At 46.1% G+C, this 21,848-nt stretch overlaps 1 protein-coding gene across 1 annotated transcript in view; it reads right to left on the reverse strand.

Annotated features, from left to right (window-relative positions):
* Positions 1-21,848, reverse strand: part of pik3r3b (phosphoinositide-3-kinase, regulatory subunit 3b (gamma)) — a 139,974-nt gene that overhangs the window by 59,216 nt on the left and 58,910 nt on the right. The window contains exons 6-7 of the mRNA XM_062395773.1: positions 19,036-19,228; positions 17,077-17,162 (exon numbers count right to left, since the gene is read on the reverse strand). Coding sequence (XP_062251757.1) covers positions 17,077-17,162; positions 19,036-19,228 — 279 coding nt within the window. The remainder of the gene's footprint in view (positions 1-17,076; positions 17,163-19,035; positions 19,229-21,848) is intronic.

Raw genomic sequence — 21,848 nt, forward strand, 5'->3', positions numbered from 1 at the left:
GAAACTATCAAAACTTTGTGGATGATGCTAAACACTGAACTCTTATATAACCCCCCCTCCTTTGTATTTATTTATATAAATAATATTATATTTAATCTTTCTTCTACTTTTCAAACAAACTCAACTTTAAATGAAAGAATTGGAGCCTGTCCAAGAATTTAAAGTGCTAAATATTGTTATACTGAAACATATAATAAAATATATCAAATAAAAAACGCTTTTGACAAAGAAATGTAACTGATGATTATTATGGAATAATTAGTAAATAGAATAAACACAAATACAGACAAAAATATAGAACTGGAATTAAGATAATAAAAAGTTTCCATACCAGTGAACATTAACACTCACACTGTCATGCACTCTGCCGTCCCAAAGTAGAATATATGATCATATCTACACATCAAATCTGATGTTGATGTTTAAACTTTGGTCGTCTCAAGACAAACACTGCTGACAGGGAGAAGTAATGATAATTAATTCCTAGGATCAAAATGTTTGAAGAGACGAGTTTTATTCATTTAAGCAAAAACAATAAAAAGGCGCAGAGAGACCGAACGTCTTCATTTGATTATTTTAAGAGATGACATTTCTAATTGACATTTACAAAGAATTAACGGCCACCTAATTGACATTGAGGAAAAATGGGGGAAGTAGAAGCTTAATAAGAAAGGTCCCAGTTTCTTACACACACACACACACACACAGACACACAGACACACACACACACACACACACACACACACACACACAGACACACACAGACACACACACACACACACACACAGACACACACACACACACAGACACACAGAGCACAGGCGGGTCATGATAATTAACCCTATATTCAGAACTGGGTCCTCGTGTTATCACTGAGTAATTGCAGACTTCTAATCCTCGTTTAGAGTAATTAATCATATGTGAACACAGAGCTGCTGCCAATTATGACACATAATGAGAGCTCATTTAGGATTCATAAAAACACAGCCAATCATTCACCCTCAACTCTTCATCACCTGGAGCCTCGTCCTCATCACCATCCTCCATAAACCTCATTGTCCTCCTCTTCATCACTGGGACCATCACGATGAGACACAATAAATCAACCTGTGGCGATTGCATACCTCCATTATGATAAACACTCAATGTATTTGATGTGATTAGAGAGACTGACATCTACTGTATAATATCTATATCTATAATATCTCCCACTTCACTTGGTGGTTTATGCAGTGATGAGAAAGAGCTGAACCCTCAACTCACCATGAATGAATGAAACCAGCTTTTGTTTGTTTGAATTTTCAAATGAAATCCAGAATTAAAGGACGTGTCTGTCACCAAACCTCATTTCACCAGACTCATGGGACAGAAGTTGTGTCTTCTGTGAGGACGCACATCAAATGTGTGGCGAAGCTAATGAAGCGTGAAACAAAGAGATAAGAAAAGATGCAGAGAAGAAGAATCCGAGTGATGAGAAGGTTTCTGCTGTTTGTCTCCGATCAGCTGGAGTCTCTGCGGCTGCAGCGCTCGTCCTCCATGACAGTGAGCTGCATGTCCGAGCCTCTGTGTGAACACCATCTCTATGAGGAGGCCACAGTCGCCTCATCACTTATTAAAGAGCCTGGCTGTGGATGTGAGAGATGAAAGCCGGGCACCTCGGAGGCTCCGTGGCTCCTCAGCCTCGATCGATGGAAAAGTTCTTCAACTTCTGACTCCGGTGCAGTTCAATAGGAGGTATTGACACTTAAGGAGTCAACAACGCACAAAGCAGCAGCAGCAGCGAAGCAACACAACAACACTCTCGACCCGGAGCTCGTGTCCGTGGGTGAAAACGGCCGTGCCTCATTTTCACGCTTCTCTTTTGATTCCTCCCCTGCTCGTGCTGAATAATAAATAAATACACAGAACGTGGGCTGTCAGCTCCTCCTCATATGAAACCAGGGAGGTCGTCTGCAGACTGAAACTAAACTGTGACCCAGTGACTCTCTGCTGGCAGCCGAAGGAAACGTCTGAAACCAGCGAAGAAGAAAATAAGGCAGTGACCTTTGGGTTTATCGATGTCCAGAAGATGCTGCCTGGCTGAAAGTGTAAACACCTGAAAACTTTCACCGGCGTCCAGAAACTGCCAACTTCTCCGCTGTCTGAGCCGCCCTCGCCCCCCCGACCTCTGGTGCTCATCCTGCTGGGAGTCAAACCGACTGGAACTCCTTCAGCGAATCAGGGGCTGACCTGGGACACGGCCACGCCCTCACAGATTCAGACAAAGGCTTTTAGAAACGGACGTGAGGCCCAGCGGACGTGACACAAGAGCAGCAGCCAAATATCTAACTGGACAGGAAAGACACAGTTTCATGAACTGGATTCAAGTTCGACTGATTTCAATGATGTAAGAAGACAGAATTTCAAAAACACTGGCACTGAGTAAGTTCTGCATTCGGTTTCAAGGCTCTGGTCTGTAAAATGAATCTTCAGCCATAACGTGCCTCTGTGCAGAGAGGAGCTTCTTCTGGAATAATCCCACTGGGACGCTTGTTCTCCGGTGTCAGTCAGCTGAGCTCTGCTGCAAACCACAGCCTGAAGTGACACCAGAGTGGAGCCGCCTCAGGGTCACAGCCCGACTCCAGTGGAGGAGCTGGGAACATCTCCCACTCTCTGACTAATTGAGTAGAAGATTGATTAGGCCACTGCTCGTCGATTAATGTGTGTGTGTGTGTGTGTGTCTTTGTGTGCGTGGACATCAAGGGGAATCCCTTTAGGTTGAGTCAGAATGAAGCTAATGAGATTAGTCAGAAAGTCGGGAATTAAATGTGCACACTGAGCTCATTGGAAGCTAATTTAATCAGAGGTCCTTGAACGCAGCGCAGCGCTCGGGACAGATCAGCCACTCGGCCGCCTGATAGGACGTCTCAGCACAAAGAGGTCGTTGACTGAGGGCCGGGCGAGGACACGTCCCCGTCACATGTGGGAGGACAGTGAGGACAGGCTGACGTCTGCAGCACCTGAACTGAAACTACACTTCATCACGGATTCATGAAGATTCAGAGTTAACTGAGTAGAAAACAACATTCAGCAGCAACATGTACAAACCCCATGTGCCTGAGCTGCTGATGCTCCCATTGAACAAACTCCTGATTCAGACGTTTGAAATGAAGACCGAGGCTTCAGGTTCTTTATAGAGATGGTGTTTCTCTTATTGTCTTTATGAGATCAGTAAAGTTCACACAGGGAAACGTGCAGAACACAAAGACCAGTTTAATAATCACAGTTTCAGCTGCTTGAGTCGACAGACACAGCCGATCCAACCTGAGCAGGACGTCTGTCTGTGGCTCACCTATCTGCAGAACTCTTCATCTAATCGGCTTCAGACTTGTCATGTTACTTGTTTAAGGCCCAAATAAGAGCAGTGTTCCATTTACTGTGCGTGTTCCTCTTCTATTGTGAAAGTCTTTCTGTCTTTTGTTGCCTCAACTTAGCCAGGAATTAAAGACTTAAATATTCGGTGCATAAAGGTGATGAATGAGAAACATTTCTATGAGTCATTTAGAAACCGTTCTGTGATGATGGAATAGAATTGGACCAAATGAGACAGGGACAAAAGCCAGAGAAGGAAGGATGGAGGGAGAGGAGGAAGTCAGCGAGAGGAGGGTGAAGAGGGAGATGACAAAACAGCAGGCAAGCAGGAACGTATGGAAAGAAAAGAGGAGGAGAAGATAGAGGGAGAGAAGGAGAAAGAGGAGAAGGACATCTGCCATTAGCGGCAGGGTTTGAGTCCTCGCCAGAGATGAGGTCAGAGATAAAAACACTGACCAGGCTGAGCACACAGGTGAGACTCTGCAGGTCACTGGCTTCACTCATTCTCACAGACAAACACTCACAACTCATATTAGTTTACATTAATACTTGTATTTTATTTGTATAACTTGATGTATTTCCTTTGGTTGTACCATTACACCTGTAAAGCACTTGAATCAACCAAGCTGTTTTAAATGTGCTGTACGATCATCCTGCAGATCAGAACTTAAGAAGAAATAAAAATAAATACAATAAACTGCTTGTTTCCACCTCCACATGTGAAGTGCCTCCAGCTGTGATCTGCTAATACACTAATGGAATTGTTAAATTAGTCTCAGTGAAGGTTTGTTCTAAACTTAACAAATCTTCATAAAGAGATTCAGGGATTTTGTGATGACGAGGATGGATGAGAAGTTTAAGAGACATACGGACAGAGGGACACATGGACAGAGGGACACAGGGACACAGGGAGAGAGGGCCACATGGACAGAGGGACACATGGACAGAGGGACACAGGGAACACAGGGAGAGAGGGCCACATGGCAGAGGGACACAGGGACACAGGGAGAGAGGGACACATGGACAGAGGGACAGAGGGACACATGGACAGAGGGACACATGGACAGAGGGACACAGGGAACACAGGGAGAGAGGGCCACATGGCAGAGGGACACAGGGACACAGGGAGAGAGGGACACATGGACAGAGGGACAGAGGGACACATGGACAGAGGGACACATGGACAGAGGGACACAGGGAACACAGGGAGAGAGGGCCACATGGCAGAGGGACACAGGGACACAGGGAGAGAGGGACACATGGACAGAGGGACAGAGGGACACATGGACAGAGGGACACAGGGAGAGAGGGACACATGGACAGAGGGACACATGGACAGAGGGACACATGGACGTAAAGGTGCTGAAGAATAATGTCTGTGGCTGCAGCTGTGAGCGAGGACGGAGACACCAGTACACTCACTGGTATCAAATCTCTGTCTCTCACACTGTGTCTCTTACTGCGTGAGACTCTTGTTAACGTGTCTCAGTGTTTTCCTACGTCTCTATTGACCATTTTGCCTTCTGCACCTTTTCTTAAGTCAGTTCTGGTTTTGCACCAAACGTCATGTCCACAGAAACATTAAACCAGTTCAATTAAAACATAATGTTAAATTTCCTCCACATGAAACGTTGACATGTGTTCCTCTTCGTGTCGGCCGGACTCTGAAAGGAGGAGTGACATGTTTCCACGCTGCTGGTGCTGGATTATTAAATGTCCGTGTCGTCGTATTTCTAAAGACTCATTAACTGGGACCGTGTTAAAACCAGCAGGCCGATTCATTTGGCCTGTGACAGCTCAGTGCCTTGTCCTTCTAGAGGTTGTTGACTGGTTTGACTTCTTTCTAGTGACGTCACCATGTTTTCAGATCTCAGACGTATGCGCAGAACATTATAATAACTCATAAAACTATGAGAGTTGCAGCTCATAAGTCATGAAAACAAGCTGAATTACATCACCAAGGAAGGAAGGAAGTGAACCAACACACTCCACCTTTCCAAGGTCACTTATATAAGAGGCTGAGCGGCATGATGGAGCCACTGCTGTAAATTACAGTTATATTATTTAACAAAATGTGACCCAGTGGTGTCGTGAACACGTTTCTGCAGGGAGGAACCAGTTATATATGCACCATGCTCTGCTTTCAAATGTTAACAGAGAATATAAAACTCCCCACCGCCTGAAGAAATATAATAAATATGTCTCTTTGTGTGAAGCAGAGACAAAGAGAAGGGGAAGGATTTTTTTATTATTCTTTTGAGGATACAAAACTCATTACTCCTGATCCCTCAAAGGCAACACAAACATATCGAAACACGCAGCCTGTTTGTGTGTGTGTGTGTGTGTGTGTGTGTACATGCACGGCACACATGTGGCACGAGATCCAGCAGATTACCATCACCTGTGATTCTGCTGCCTCAAAGCTCGGCCTGTCAACCGACAATTACAGCTCCCCGGCCGCCCATAAACCTCCCAGCGTGAACGAGAAGGTGAGATCGTCTGTGAGTCGGAGGCCGAGGAGGAAACGGCTCCTCGCTCTCCCTCGCTCGTCCTTATAATATCAGGCAGATTTCACATCTTTCATATAAAGTGCCCTTGACCTTCAGGCGATATGAGGGGCTTGATAGAGCATCGTAATGGGGCTCTATAACTTTCCGTGTGGTTGAGCAGGCAGAGCACTGCAGGCTAGCGCGGCAGCTCGCTACAGATTAGCTGTTAAAGTCTGTTGCCATAACTCGTGGAGCCCGTAAAACACATAAAACACAGCAGGTCAGGATCAAAGTCAGGATGCTGGAGCAGAAACGGGAGGAAAACCAAAGTCATTGAGTCGACTGGTGAATCTCAGGAGGTAATAGAATTGTTCAAGGACACGGTCGGTGATATTGTATCACATAAACAGAAAGTGCAGTTTCATAAATACGAAAGATTTTAACAAAAATTACTTGAATAGAACTAGACACTGCATTGTGCATGGATTATTTCAACCAGTGGATTAATACGCAATTAGCACGAGGGTATTTATATTTATGTTAATAAAGCAACATACCAGTACAAAAAACAAGAGGAATAAGATTGTGAGACTGTGGAAGTACAGACAATCTAACACAAATCTCTTGGTATCATCAGCGTAGCGGTGGATAATCAAATGTAGTCTATTAAAAAGAGAAGGGGACCGAGGACAGATCCTTGAGGTACACCTGTGGAAACTGCTCCTCGTGAACCAGTGAGGTTTTCTGTCTGGTTCAGTCTTTCTCAGTCGGTGATGGAAAATGAAACAAGAGGAAATGTTGTACTTAAATTCATCAGGTGGACAAATGAGCGATGACACCAATAAGACGATTGTGTTGAAGTGGAGGGGGGGCAGTGATTCTGACGTGTCAGCTGATTCCCCTTCATACACAGATGAGAAGTCAGGAAAGTGTTTCAGCATGTTCTGTGTCCAAATCGCCAAGAAAGAAACATGTTTGTAATCTTATTATTGGTGAGGCTGATAATCTCGGAGGCTGTGAGGGAGATAAACAGGAGAATCGATACACGACGATGTGAACAAAGTACTTTACAAACACTTACTTATCCTTAAAAAGCTTCAACTTACTCCTGAACTTAGCGTAAACAATTCGTCACCTTGGTTGGAGCAAACCGAGCCTGATTCACATCATCCAGAGTCATGAAGCCCCCGAGGCAGAATCCACAAAAACCTTCCAAGGCCGAGAGCTGCTCCAAACCGACCAATTTAAGAGAGAAACTCAACGGAGTCCGAGGCAGGATGAAGTGCTCCGTGCATACAGATCAGCCTTCTGTGGCCAGCTGTTCCCAGAGCTGCCCAGAGGTAAAGAAAACCGACTCATTAGTGATTCACATCGGGCTGAGTCAGGAGCAGAAAACAGTGGGTCTGATTTAAAAAGTAGAATAATTGCTCCTGAAAAACAACTTATCCCCAGTGGGGTGGGGGGGGCAGAAGATGTCAAGAGGCAGAAACAGAGAGCAACAGATGTGGAGAAAGAAACAGATGCAAACTGATCCCAGGAACCCAGAATACTGTATGTTTCCAAAAGTCTGCAGCACCGTATCTGTCCAGATGATTCAAACACTGAAGATGTTCCAACATCAGAAGAGACGGATCGGGCATCGGTGAGTACACACACGTATGTACCGATCCAACACCACAACTTTAAAGTATATAAGCTTCCATTAGATAAACTGCAGTTTCATATTTCCTCGCTGCCTTACTGTTTGAGAGAAGAAGTGATTTCTTTATGAGAGTAGATGGAGAATATCTCTGGTACGTTTGAAGGTCTTTCAATAACAAGTAGATGTTTAGAACAAAGGACAAGATGGAGAATATCTGCTTAATGTTAGTGACATGTCTTCAGTTGTGTATCAAACATCTGACCAGCGACACCAGGCTGTGTCCCTTCTCCAAGAGGACGACCAGTAGCAGTGACTGGTCAGGAAACCAGAGGCAGGTGGTTTTCTTGTCTCACCCTGTGAGAACCCATCCTGACATGATTCCACCTTCACTGGGAGCCTGGTGTTATATAAGCATCATGTTTTGAGTCTAACTTGGTGAAGCAGTGTTTGAGTCCTCCTCCTCTCCGGAGCTGTGGTAACACAGATATTTGAGAGGACTGCTGCTGCGACGCCTCGAGCTCCATCAGCTCATGAGAGAGGAACAAAGAGACGGAGCTGGAGAGGCACTGGAGAGAGAGAGGTGGTGGCAGACGGAGACACAGACAGGATGCAGCACATTGGTATTCACGGCTGGTCTCAGCTCAGCCATCCGTCTCTGCCTCGTACTCTTTACATCACATTTGCCCTTCAGCACGGCAAACATCTCACACAGCTGGTGGCAACTACACATCTGCTCACCGGGGAGCCTAGAAGTCGATCACACACACTCACAGCTTCATCGGCTGATATGTGTGTGTGTTTGTGTGTTTTGTGTTCAGACACTGTCCTGCAGAGCTGAAGCCAAAACAAGCTTTTAATTGATACATGGGAGAATCAGATGTTTCATTTTCACTTTATCACATAGTTATGGGCTTCATTATAACTTTGGGTCATGAGTTCAATGCATTATTGATGGTCTGCACGGAAGAAAAAAATTATTTCTCAAAGCCGCCAGTGAAATAATTACTACTCACTGCAACTTGGAAGTTTTAGCATCATTTCCATATGATTACTATTCTCTGACTATAACAGATCCTCAGCAGCAAAGTGCATCGACTTCTCAGCTTCAGCTTCTGAGCAGCCAGGTGCTAGAAACTCTGGGGGGGAGGGAATAAGAGCAGCACTGTATTTCAACCTCAGTCCCAAGACTCTGGTAGAAATGTTGGTATGGAATGGAACATTTGACGTGAACTCTGATTCCACTTTGGACTGATGAAGAACTTAAAGTCTTGTAAGTCGTAGGATTCTCCAAGTTCCTGCACCGATGTTCAAACGCAGCATCTGAGTTGAGACCCAGCTCTGAACATCAGGTGAAGCCACAGAGGACGCAGGGCCACGTGGTCAACAAGGGCTCGGGAAGTAAAGTACCAAATCCTCTGTCTAAAGGAGCCTTATCTATAGATCTCTGTCATCATGGCCACAATATGAAGAAGAGTAGGAGTCTGTTCACACGTTAACAATCAAAAGAGGAAGGAGCCCCCTGACCTCCATCCACAGGAAGCTACCAGCCTCCAAACAGGAGCTCACCAGCAGCACTGTGCTCCATCAAACCTTCCAGCACCTCGTGCTTCACACTGCGTCACTCGACCTCCTCCTGTGCTGCCGGCACAACAACTGTGTGAGAGGAGGTGCAACAACAAAACACACAAATATGAGTTTCAGGAGGGATACAAAAAGCAAATGAGGAAAACATTTGCTAATAGATAATATCAAATAGTGTTTTATCTACATTGGTATCATTTTATTGATACACTTCAGTATGAAGAACATGGTTTTTGAATGTCTGATTCTTCTCGTTCACTCACATGTTCAGGTTTTGCTCGATGAATTCATCTCGAGGGAAGCTGCTGTCGTTGAAAGATGATTTTACAGCTCTGAGGTTCAGAAAAGCAGAACAAGAGAGATGAGAGGTCGGCGGTGATGGAGGGGGGAGAGGGGGGAGAGGGGCAGTATTTGTTAGGAAGTGCAGCTTCTGTGACCTTATGATCCTTTAAATTACATATGAAGGGATAAACATGGGAGCCAGGGGCCGTTTGGTGCTAATTCAAGCTTTACATGAGCACATTACAGAACCTGGACATTAACCAGGGGAGAGCTTCTTCCCACAACGCATCATAAAACGAGTGGAGCAGAGAGAAGTGAGCTGGAAGCTGAGTAGATGATCCTCTGATAGAGACTGAGCGGAGGGGAGGGGCGGAGCGACACTGCTTTGTGGGAGAAGAACACCGGTGGTTCGAACCCCGAGGCGGGTCGGAAACATCCCGACCGGAAGGAAGGGACTCAAAGCTTCAGAGACAAGAGCATTCAACACAATGTGTGTTTTTCTATCATCTTAATGTCTTTCTACAGCGTGTGGTACTCTGAGTACTACGCTGAAGAATATTTCATAATACACTTTCCTGATTACATTTAAGTTATCTTGATCCTAAATTAGCTTCAACGTGCTAATGTTCCAACCTTGAACTGTAAATCAAGATGGACGACACGACAGAGAAGTGAAACCGTAACATCTCGCTCTGCCCCTAGTGGCTGGCTGCAGTATACCTCATAAACCTGGCCTCCTCCATGTTAGTGGAGGGGAGCATGAGCTAAAATATCAGAATATCTGTCAAATAAATTACCATAAGAACATGTGAACGGTTCAAGATGGCGGCGTTCATGTCCCGGATATCTTAGCTTCAGTTCTGGATGGTGGGAGGAAGTCGACACTTGTCATCTTTAAATACTTTCTGTATGGGAAGTAAAATAATGGCACCTGACTTCAGAACTAGCGCCACCTACTGCTTATCTCCATGAACTAACTCCAACAACAGCAGTGGAGGGAGAGCCTATGGACACAGCGCTAAGGTTCATGTAGCGTTACAAAGCTAAATGTCACCAAGCTACCACACAACATGAGTTCTGGTATCAGAGCTACTGGTTTTCAATTCTGAACCAATTCGACCAACTTGGTTTCCAGGAAAAATGACGACTCCACTGATGGAATGAGGAACATCATCAGGAGGAAGCGTTTCATATCTGAGCCTCTGTGATTTCATGAGCCCTTCAGATTGACAGCAGTGGCCCTGACTCCGTGTGTGTGGGTTAGTGTTCGTGTGTGTGTGTGTTGGTGTGTGTGTGGTGACCCTCACCCCCTGACCTCTTGTTGGGACTGACCGGACCACATGTCCCCCTGTATCCAGCTAACAAAGTCATTTCAGAGGCCATTAGCTCCGTCTCTCGCTGCACGATGACCTCTGACCCCACGATGTGGAGGACGAGAGACAGAAGGAGAGAGATGGACGGAGACACGAGATTCGCTCGGAGCTCTGAAATCAATAATCCACAAAACATAGAACTTACTCACCCGAGATCTTTTTTAAATCAGTGAGACACGGTGAGTTTTTATTTCTCTTCAGTCAATTTTCCATCTGTTATTTTTAAAACTAGATATTGTCCAAACAGCAGAGATCAGCAGAACAAGAACTCCTGAATTTACCAGATGTTGACGCAGCTGTGACCTTGAACGTGTCTTTGTCTCTCGCTCGTCTCTCATGTCTCCGTCTCAGTCTGATTCTGCACTGAAGCAGGTCATCAGGCCGCCGGTGACCACTGAGCTCCACTGAGGTGTTTCTTCAGAGGAGCCTGTGAATCAGGACGTCCAGACTCTGTGGTCGAGCCACTTGGGATTCAAAACAATATGTTGATAGAAAATATAAAGTTGGATTTTCTCTTTGTCATCGTCATCAGAAACATTATGCATGTGTGTGTGTGTGGGTGTGTGTGTGTGTGTGTGTTTGTGTTTGTGTGTGTCTGTGAGTGTGTGTGTGTCTGTGTGTGTTATTGGCTGATAGATATTTCTATGCAGCTGAGGCATCACATACTGGACAGAGACCCAGAATCAGGCCAGATTCATAAATACACCAACAGCTGAGCACTGACTTGACCTCATCCGCATTATACAATCATGATGCTCTACACAAGTGTACACATGCTCTGGTGTGTGTCTGTGTGTGTGTGTGTGTGTGTACGCCCTGCTGTTGACCCTGTACAGCAGGATTACACTGGATGTTAAGCTGGCACTTTCCTCCCAATGGGATACAGTCAGGACATGACTTAACTATGAACCCTACACAAACACACACACACAAACAGACACACACACACACACACACACACACACACACACACACACACACACACACACACACACACACACACACACACACACACACACACACACACAGACAGACACACACCCACTCACCCACACACACACAGACACAGACACACACACAGTATGTACTGTGAAGTAATATGTGACAGGTGAGTCACATATTAGAGGCTGAGCGACTCCAGACGTCTGATTTCTTCATCATTGTCGAACAGAACTGTGGAAACTACACTAATTTGAAATGTAAAGATCTGGATCATTGATCTAATGTCCAGAGCTGCAGGGATTTATCGTATCTTAGCACAAAGATGGAAAAATGGGGAAACGTTTATTCGTGTTCATCTGAGTTTCTTTGTCGTCACAGTGAAGTTGCCAGTTTTAAATGTTCCTCTGCAAAAAAACAAAACATGATTGTCTGGAAACCGACGCAGCACAAATAGTTTGAGTGGTTCGGCTTTATTCCATAACAATACATATCTGTAAAATATCACAAAAAAGCAGAAAATCAGGTGAGCTGTGATCTCACGTCTCAAATCACAAACAAAGACACAAGCTGGTGAGAAAGCAGAGTCATCGATTAGGTGACAGAACAACGACAGATATGAGCAGAGGACAAGAATGATGTGAACAGAGAGGAAGCTGCTGTCGAACAGACTTTAACATCTCACTGACCTCAGCCCAATCAACAGCCAGATGCACAGAGAGAGAGAGAAGCAGTGTGTGTGTGTCTGTCACATTGTGTGTGTGTGTGACAGTGTATCTCTTGCCAAGCTGCGGGCATGGTTTGTGTGCCTTGGGAAGGAAAACAGCTCATAACGGGGGGGGGGGGGGGGGGGCCTCCACGAGGCCAAAGCTTCGAGTGACGTGTTCCTTCTTCTATCCTAGTGAGGACTCTCCATGACATGAAGCACGTCTGAGTCCCTAACCTGAACCAGAACCGGATCCTGACCCAGAACCAGGTCTCAACACAACCCCCCTCACTCTGAAGATCAGGATCTCAAACTCACTGTGCACACACCAGCTGCACACATCTGGATGAAACGAGGACCAACATCAACCTGAAGGAGCCTGATGTGACACCACACTGGAGAACACACAGGAGCTGCTTTGTGTTCCATGAAATGCGACAACTTTGTGAACGTGACCCTGAACACACAAATCTAAGGTATTAGTCATACTGTTAGTTTTCTTTGTGGTTACACAAGTCTTCTCTCACGCTGTGATTCGTCGCTGGCTCTCACTGGTCCTCTCACTGGTTTATTTCCCTTCCTGCTACTGGGATCTGTGGAGACAGGAAGTCGCTCTGACGCAGCCGACGTCCCAGTTTGAAAACACAACAGAATCGCTGTCATTAAGAGATGAGATCAGAGGTGGAGGTAGAAAAAGAGTTCATGTTTTTAATATGATTAATTGCACAGGCCCAACACACACAGATGCACACACACACACACACACACAGACAGACACACACACACAGTCACATTGTGCAGAGATGCTGAGCTGGAGCACTCAGGTGGAGTAGAGCCGCTCGTATATTCAGACTCCATTTGGAGAAGGTTTAGAGAGCAGCTCTCCTGAGAGGTCAACACAAACACACAGACACACACACACACACACACACACACACACACAAAGACAGGGGTTAACTTACCGCCAACAGGCACTGTGGTAACCTTTGACCTGCACTAATGCTGTCTGGAGGGGGGGGGGGGCAGGGGGAGGTAATGGGTGAGAAAAATGCTCACACATGAACCTGACCTCCCTGTTTTAGTCTACCTCTCTCCACCCCCCCCCCCCCCCCCCCTCTCGCTCTCTTTTTCTCTGCCTGCATTCATCGAACAACATGCAGTTACCCGGCCTGTCACTGAAACAGCAACACACACACACACACACACACACACACACACACACACACACACACACACACACACACACACACACACTCAGCTGCTCAGGTGAAGATGGAGTTTTAAAACGCAGAATCAGAATCAGAATCAGAATCAGAATTCTTTTTATTGCCTTGTATATTTTCACATACAGGAAATTGCCTTGGTGTGGTTGGTGCACTTTACAAACAACAATATAAAAACAACAATATAGAGCAATATAAACATCAATATAAAAAACAACAATATCGAAAAAATAATATATACAGTAAATGTGTTGTGTTCGGTTTTAAGGTGCAAAGATTGGTGGTAGTGCCAATAATGTAGTGTTATAAATTATGTGCGAGGGTGGGGGGGGGGGGGGGGGGGGTCAGCAGAGTCAGTGTGATGGGGGGGGCTTGTTTGTGAGCCCCACTGCCATGGGGAAAAAACTGTTCAGGTGACGCGAGGTTTTAGTCCTGACGGCCCGGAACCTTTTCCCAGATGGAAGTCTCTGGAACAGGTGGTGACCGGGATGGGAAGGATCAGCGATGATCTTGCCTGCTCTCTTTCTGGTCCTGGAGTGGAACAGGTCTAGGAGAGCCGGCAGGTCACAGCCGATGACCTTCTCAGCTGACCGAATGATCCGCTGCAGTCTGCCCTTGTCCTTGGCAGTGGAGGCAGCGAACCAGACGGTGATGGATGAGGTGAGGATGGACTCCATGATGGCTGTGTAGAACTCAACCATCACTTTCCGCGGCATGCTGAATTTCCTCAGTTGCCGCAGGAAGAACATCCTCTGCTGGGCCTTCTTGGTGATGGAGGTGATGTTCTCCGTCCACCTCAGGTCCTGTGCTATGATCGTCCCCAGGAATCTGAATGACTCCACTGTTTTAACTGGGGAGTCGCACATGGTGAGGGGGGCGGTTTGGGCTGAGCTCCTCCTGAAGTCTGCCACCATCTCTACAGTTTTTGAAGCGTTCAGCTCCAGGTGGTTCTGGCTGCACCAGGAAGCCAGGCTGTTAACTTCCTCTCTGTAGGCGGCCTCGTCCCCATTGGAAATTAATCCAATAAGGGTGGTGTCGTCGGCAAACTTCAGGAGTTTGACAGAGGGATGGCTGGAGGTGCAGTTGTTGGTGTAGAGGGAGAAGAGGAGAGGAGAGAGCACACAACCTTGAGGGGCTCCAGTGCTGATGGTCCGGGTGTCAGAGACAAGCTTCCCCAGCCTCACGCGCTGCTTCCTGTCGGTCAGGAAGTTGGTGATCCACCTGCAGGTGGGGTCAGGCACGCTCAGCTGGGTCACACGGATGAAGGGAAGATTTCAATGTTCACGTGAAACAAAAAGACACAACGCAGATGACGCAAAAGTCACAAGTTTGATGCCAGAGCGAGTGCATCATCGTTTCATCATTCACAAACAGTGTGTGCTCCCTGAGAGCTGGACTCCTCCCGTGTTCCCCCCTCTGAAGCCGCTCGGTTCTCACCGGCTCCTCAGAGCAGGTAATCCTGTGGATCCTCCAAACTCCTCCATGTGACCAGGGGCACTTCAATAAGAGGCCGATCCGTGTGTGAGTGTGTGTGTGAGTGTGAGTGTGTGAGTGAGTGTGAGTGTGTCGGTACAATTCCCACATCACTCCCCTGATCACAGAGCACTGAGAGGGTTGTGAGGCTTTCTCCAGACACCCCACTGAGACAAAAAGAGGATTGTGTAACACAAAAACACACTTCAAACACACCAAACATCTCCCTGTGCTCCTTCTGTTTCTGTGATGTGAGCCTGAAATACGCATTCACACACAATTCCCACGATGATGAAACACTGACAACGAGGAAGTGAGGAAGCAGGAGTCAAACGGGGACACCCCGAGACGAAACTCCACCAACTGTCCACCGTGGTGAGACATTTCAAATCAACTTGAATGTCTCTGTGTCCACATTCTGAATCTATTGGTAACTCCTGATTTATTCACTCTGTGTCGCCGCCCTGCAGGACAGAGACGACTGCTTGTCCTCCAGACATTATCCTGTCCCACAAAACCTCCATCCACGGTTCAGTCTGATCGGTACCGGTGCTGATCACATCAGAATCCCTCTTTATATCTTGAAAGTTGTTGAAAACATTAAGTTGTCCTATGATGGAGCCCTGTGGGACGCCAAAGGAGATGCTAGCTGAAGCAGAAGAGAAATCGAGCAGTTTAACTGAAGAAGCTCTCGTGACATTAATAACATCCCATAATGGAGACTGCTATTCACTGGTTCATGATACTGGTTTGATCAGGTTCCATCTTTTCCATCTGCTCACGAGTCCACTGACCTTTTCATCATCACTGAACGACACAGCTCCGCTCAAAGGAAACATGATCATCTAGGACCAGAGTGTCGACCCTGCTCTGACACTGTGGCCCCGACAGTCAGTACAACCTCACACACACACACACACTGACCTACTGACATTTACACACACACACACACTGACCCTGAGACACTGACCTCAGCACAGCCGCTGCAATCAGCCTCACACCTTCTGTCTGACCTTTCCTCCGTCCGACTGATCTGAACGCAGCTTTTCACTTCCTCACACAAACACCAGAGACTCACACACAGGCTCCAGCTGCTTCTACAACACATTCTACACATTTACAACATTTCAGGATCAGTGCTCATCACAAAATGAAATGGTGAAATATAATATGAACGTATAGTTTGTGTCGTTCCCTCAAAATAAATGTACTGGTCACATGTTTGAACTTATTTCATTTCATTTCATTGGTCTGCATCTATCAGGAGTTTCTCCCAATGAATATTAGTCCACTTTAGATTTAGATTTAGATTGATTTCAAATGAAGAAAAACACAATCGCCTCAATCTTCTTCTTTTAAGATGCATAGGAAGGAAAAGCTAAGAACGATGAATAATATCCACAAGGTTCTGATGTAAATCAAAGTCAAAAGAAACTGAAGGAAACTGAGAGTCTAAGATTTCCCACTTTCATCAGACGGAGATTTGTTTGCTTCACTTGTTGTTGTGTTGAAACCACTTCTCAAACAAAGTCCACATCATCTAAAACAGACCTGATACGTGCAAATGCAAAAATCAGACATGTCGAACTGCCGTGTGCTGTTCACACAAAGTGACAACAGGACAAAGTGAAGCTCTTGTGCCCGATGCCTCACAGCAGCTCAGGCAACAAGTTTGTTTTTCACATATTTCATAAACCCAACGTGTGTTTTCTGCAGTCGCTTGTGGTTCAGCTGGGCAGAGACGGAGAACGTGATGTTTCCAGTGTGAGAAACCAACTTCAGGAACTTTGTCACATTTGAAAATGAACAACACGTGTGTGTGTGTGTCTGTGTGTGTGTTCAGATACAGAGCAGAAAAGCTTGCGTGAGATTCACTCAACAATCCAAGCCCAGCAAAACTCCCACTGCACAACAACACGCTACCATATATTTACACACATTCACCAGCAGCAGAAATGAATGTGTGTATGTTGTGATCACAGAAAAGTGGACACAGGTTGTGTGTTTGTTGTCCTACCTGGGGCAGTTTGCATCTCCAGCAGTCCGCCTGTTGCAATCAGAGCCTCCAGGATCCGGACGTGATGCTCCGGGTTCACGTCGGCACTGTGGACAACACATGAACACACTGAGGTCACATTGTACAGAACGATGGAAACAGTCGGGTTCTGTCTGATACCGGAGCTGCATGGATACTACAACAGAACCAGAACTAATACTTTATACTTCAAAAGCACAAAGTGACGTTCGACAACAGGAGCAACTTTATATTGTTTTCACATATTTACTGTTCCCAGTTTCAAGTGTAAAATGAAAACAACACATAAAACACAGAATAAAACAAATGAAACCAAACCCAACTATAATAATTCATCACTTAATAACAGTTTCCTACAGTGAAATCCTCCAGCTCCAAACAAGCAGTTAAATTCTCCAGTGAAACACAGCCCCTGGTTCAACCGTGTAGTTTTCTTCAAGAGATATTTAGTTTGTCTTATTTGGTCTTTTCATGATCGTTTATGATGAGAAAATATAAAATATTCTGACACCTTCATTTCAAATCCAGCACGCTGCAGATCGGTCGAGGGTTAATTAACGTTTCTACACATCTGGTTCAAATCCGCTCTCTCTCTCCGCCCGCTGTGCACGTCAGGAGGAGATCGTTTGACCGAGCCACGAAAAACAGCTTCTGACTCACTGACAGCTCCACTACACACACACACACACACACACACACACACACACACACACACACACACACACATACACACACACACACACACACACACACACACACACACACACACACACACACACACACACACACACACCACTACAGTGAGAAATGCCTTGGTGATTTCTTGAATCAGACAGAGTTTAGAGCAGAGGAACAGAACAACACCATCTGTCTTGTTAACGCTCCGACTTCTGCTCCAGGATTTAAGATTTGAGCTGAATATGGTTCTTCACTCTCCTGTTGACAGGATCTGATCCAGGATCTGAAGACAACAGCTTCATTCAGGCAGAAGGAAGTTCCACAAGACTTTTCTCCTTTATTTTGCTGTTTCACAAACACTGAGGAGAAGTGACTGTGGTCAGAAGAATCAAACCTTTAAAGACTTTGTTGAGATGCTGGTAAGCACCTGTTGATGGTGGAAGATGGGGGAGAGCGTGGCCTAGGGGATAGAGCGGGTGTTCTGCAACAAGAAGGTTGCCGGTTCGAATCCCATTCTTTCACATCTGCATGCCTAAGTGTCCTTGGCAAGATACTGAACCCCTAAAATGGCCCCTCATAAATGCTGAGTGTTCTAAAAATGTAAGTCGCTTTGGACAAAAGCTAAATGATGAAAAACTTCTTCATCTGTGGTTTTCATGTTTTGATTAGAGTCACAGAGTTGAGTTTAGAGCTTCTGTGTTATCTGCTCTTGTTGTGTTTGACTCGCTCACAGTATCAATGCTCCGCTGTCTGATATATTCCATACAGGAAGTGGTGAAGGTGTTTTGTGAGTGTCCAGCTCTTCAACACGGATACGAATCATCAGAACAAAAAAAAACTGTGTTAGAAAATAAGAAAAGACAAAGGACCAAACCTGTGCACTTGAAAATGAATGAAAAACACCTGTAAGTAGACTTATCTAATATCTGCATCTCTGCCATTTCAGTCTACATACATTTCATTTACAGATGCTTATGAGGTCGCTGTGACCTTTGACCCCGGACACTTCTTTGACTTTCAGGTGTTAACGTCCTGAGGGATCCGACCACAACTTGTTTCCCCAGTTTGTGATAAACAAGCAAACATCTACACCTGATCAGAATTTAAAGACTAAAACCAGAAGCACTGACACTGACAGGAAATCAGATCAGAGGTGAACATGGCCACACGGTGAAATGGAGTTTCCTCCACAGGACGTTTTGTCTACACCTGAGAATGTGTCTCTTGAAAGCTGTTAAAGATGAAAACCTAAACCCTCCTCACCTGAGAGCAGAGTTCTTGAAGACGAGCTCGGCGAAGGTCTGGCCCAGCAGCCGCGGGCCGGCCGGGCTGTGCTGGCCGACCCGGGCCAGGTGTCTGCTGAGGTGGACCAGGAGCTGGTGGTTGGCCTGAGGGATGCTGGGAGACTCCAGGATCCTCTTCAGCCTCTCGCCACACTCCTCCACGCTGGGACTCTCTGCAAGACAGCAACAGGAAGAGCTTCATCAGGAAGGTTAAGACCTGGTGTCAGCTCAGAACGGATGTTTACAGAAGTTGTTAAGAGAACTTTTGATCAATATTCTGGTTTAACTCATGATCATGACCCAGCTCCACAGGTTTGAGGAGACTCCTCCTCAGAAGAAGAGCCACTCCCTCCCTTGTATCGGCCGGGGCTCAGACAATGGGCCGTGTTTGAAGAGGACCAGACGTATTGACGAGCGCTCTCACCACAGGACCCTCAGCGCCGCAAACAAGCTGCACACAAGAAAACATCTGTGGCCGGGGCTGCTGCGCCGGCTTTACGACAGGGAGGCCCCACGGGGGGGGGGGGGGGGGGGGGGGGGCACAGATCTGCCTTTCAGAAACCACACGAGCGTTTATCTCTGTCTGAATCTGAGCGGCTGCTTTCGTTTACAACAAACTTCTCCACCTGCTGAGACGACGAGTCGCTTCCTGACAAATCAAAATGTCTCAAAGCACAGGCTGCTCAGCACGATGCAGAGTCAGGGAGGAAGCAGCTTCTGGACATTTAGAGAATAATATCGTTTTATTGTTATTTAGTTATTTGATGACATAAAAACAAGCTGAGCTGATTGACAGATGACACTGACTCACAGGTGTAAGAGCTCCACTCTCGACAGTGAGAGGAAGTGGAGACGTGTCGTCCATCTTTATTCAGAGTGAAGCTGTTGTTGACCATAGTTGAGGTTGAAGCTGTTTGTTTTCCTGGAGGAGTTTCCTAACAAATAGCCCGATCATCCTAAAGCACATGTCTGACCGTCTTCTAATCACTGAGGGTTAAAACCTCCTGAACAACACGTCTTCTGTCTGCAGAAGATAGAAAGTGTTTTGTTAGAAGATGAAACCGGTGGAAACCTGAGGCCACGTGGACTCACAGGAGCTGTGTTTGTGTGTCTGCAGCTCCACACGTCTGTTGTCGAGCAGCATGTTCATCTGCATGTGTACTGTTGTGTATCCAGGTGTCAGACGGCTGATGTGTATTGATCGACTGGACGAGCTATCGCTGTTGTTGGCAGGAACTACAGTCTTCAGATCAATGCCAATAACGCAGAGTGCCAACAGAGAGCTGAAGGGAGTGATAGAGCGACAGAGCGACAGAGCGACAGCAGAGGGACGAAAGATCGACTGGAGACAGAAGAAGAGAGAGAACCGAGCTTCAGAAGAACTGGACGTTCTCACAGAGCTGGAGAACCAGAGAAACCTCAGCGTTAAAACAAAGTCTAAAATCATCCAGTTTACTCCATTTGTCTGGTCGGGGGGGAACCTCTAGATTTATTTAATATTTATTTTTAAATCAAATTATTAAATATAATTTACACATTAAAATGAACTGGTGTCCACCATGTATTTCTGTGTCTGTCTCTCCTGTGGGTCTCCATGTTGGGGGCTGGTGTTCGGAGGTCAAAGGTCAGACGGAGAGACAGGACAAGTCTCGTTTAATTTGTGTAATTGCATAGCTTTGTGTATGTGTGTGTTGTAGTGTGTGTTGCTCTACACGTACAGGAAGCGTTTAAACATTTGAACACATCGATAGATTCAACCGTACTTTTCAGGGACACTTGAGGTGTGTGTGTGTGTGTGTGTGTGTGTGTGTGTATGTGTGTATGTGTGTGTCTGTGTGTGTCTGTGTGTATGTGTGTGTCTGTGTGTCTGTGTGTATGGGCAGGTGGGCGGTGATGGATGGGTGACAATCTGCTGCAGCCTGATGGGGGTCATGGAAGTCATCTCTTTTTGTCTGACCACTACCTGACAGACACAGTGACCCACACACACACACACACACACACACACACACACACACACACACAGAGACACACCCTCTGTTATTATGGATTGGGGTTGACCCTGCTGGTCAGTTAAGGTCAAGGCTGGAGAGGGAACTTGGTCTTTACATCTGGTCCCACAGGAGACTGGACAACTGGACATGTATGTGTGTGTTTGTGTGTGAGTGTGAGTGTGAGTGTGAGTGTGTTTGTGTGTGTGTGTGTGTGTGTGTGTGTGTGTGTGTGTGTGTGTGAGTGTGAGTGTGAGTGTGTGTGTGTGTGTGTGTGTGTGTGTGTGTGTGTGTGTGTGTGTGTGTGTGTGTGTGTGTGTGTGTGTGTGGGGAAGTGGGTTTAAGTTTATTACCGTCACAATACATTTTTTTGAATTTTAACGAACACAGATCTAAAGTTAATTTCACGATCTGCACATTTAGTTTGTTCATTTATGTAAATGTGATAAATTGAGTTTCTGTTATAACGACATTTTTATTTCAGATCGATTCGAATGTTCGCAGCATCGTCCACAAGCTTGTGTCCGTTACTTGTTCAATGAGAAGGTCTGTCTCTCTGTGTCGTCCCCTCGTCCTCAGGTCCAGATGGACACTGGTCAGTTGAGAGTGGTCCAGCTGGCCTTTGTCCCCTCGGACCATGACCTCGGTTTGACCGTTAAGGGTTAACTCACTCCGACAGGGGAGAAATGAGAGAGGGCAGAAGGTTGGAAGAGACAAGATAAGTGACCCAGAGACTAAAGACAGACGGAGGACGAAGGAGCAGACGAAGGGACGAGAACATAAAACACCTCAGACACTGAAC

This window comes from Platichthys flesus, chromosome 9 (assembly GCF_949316205.1).
Source record: "Platichthys flesus chromosome 9, fPlaFle2.1, whole genome shotgun sequence".
NCBI classification, from domain to species: domain Eukaryota; kingdom Metazoa; phylum Chordata; class Actinopteri; order Pleuronectiformes; family Pleuronectidae; genus Platichthys; species Platichthys flesus.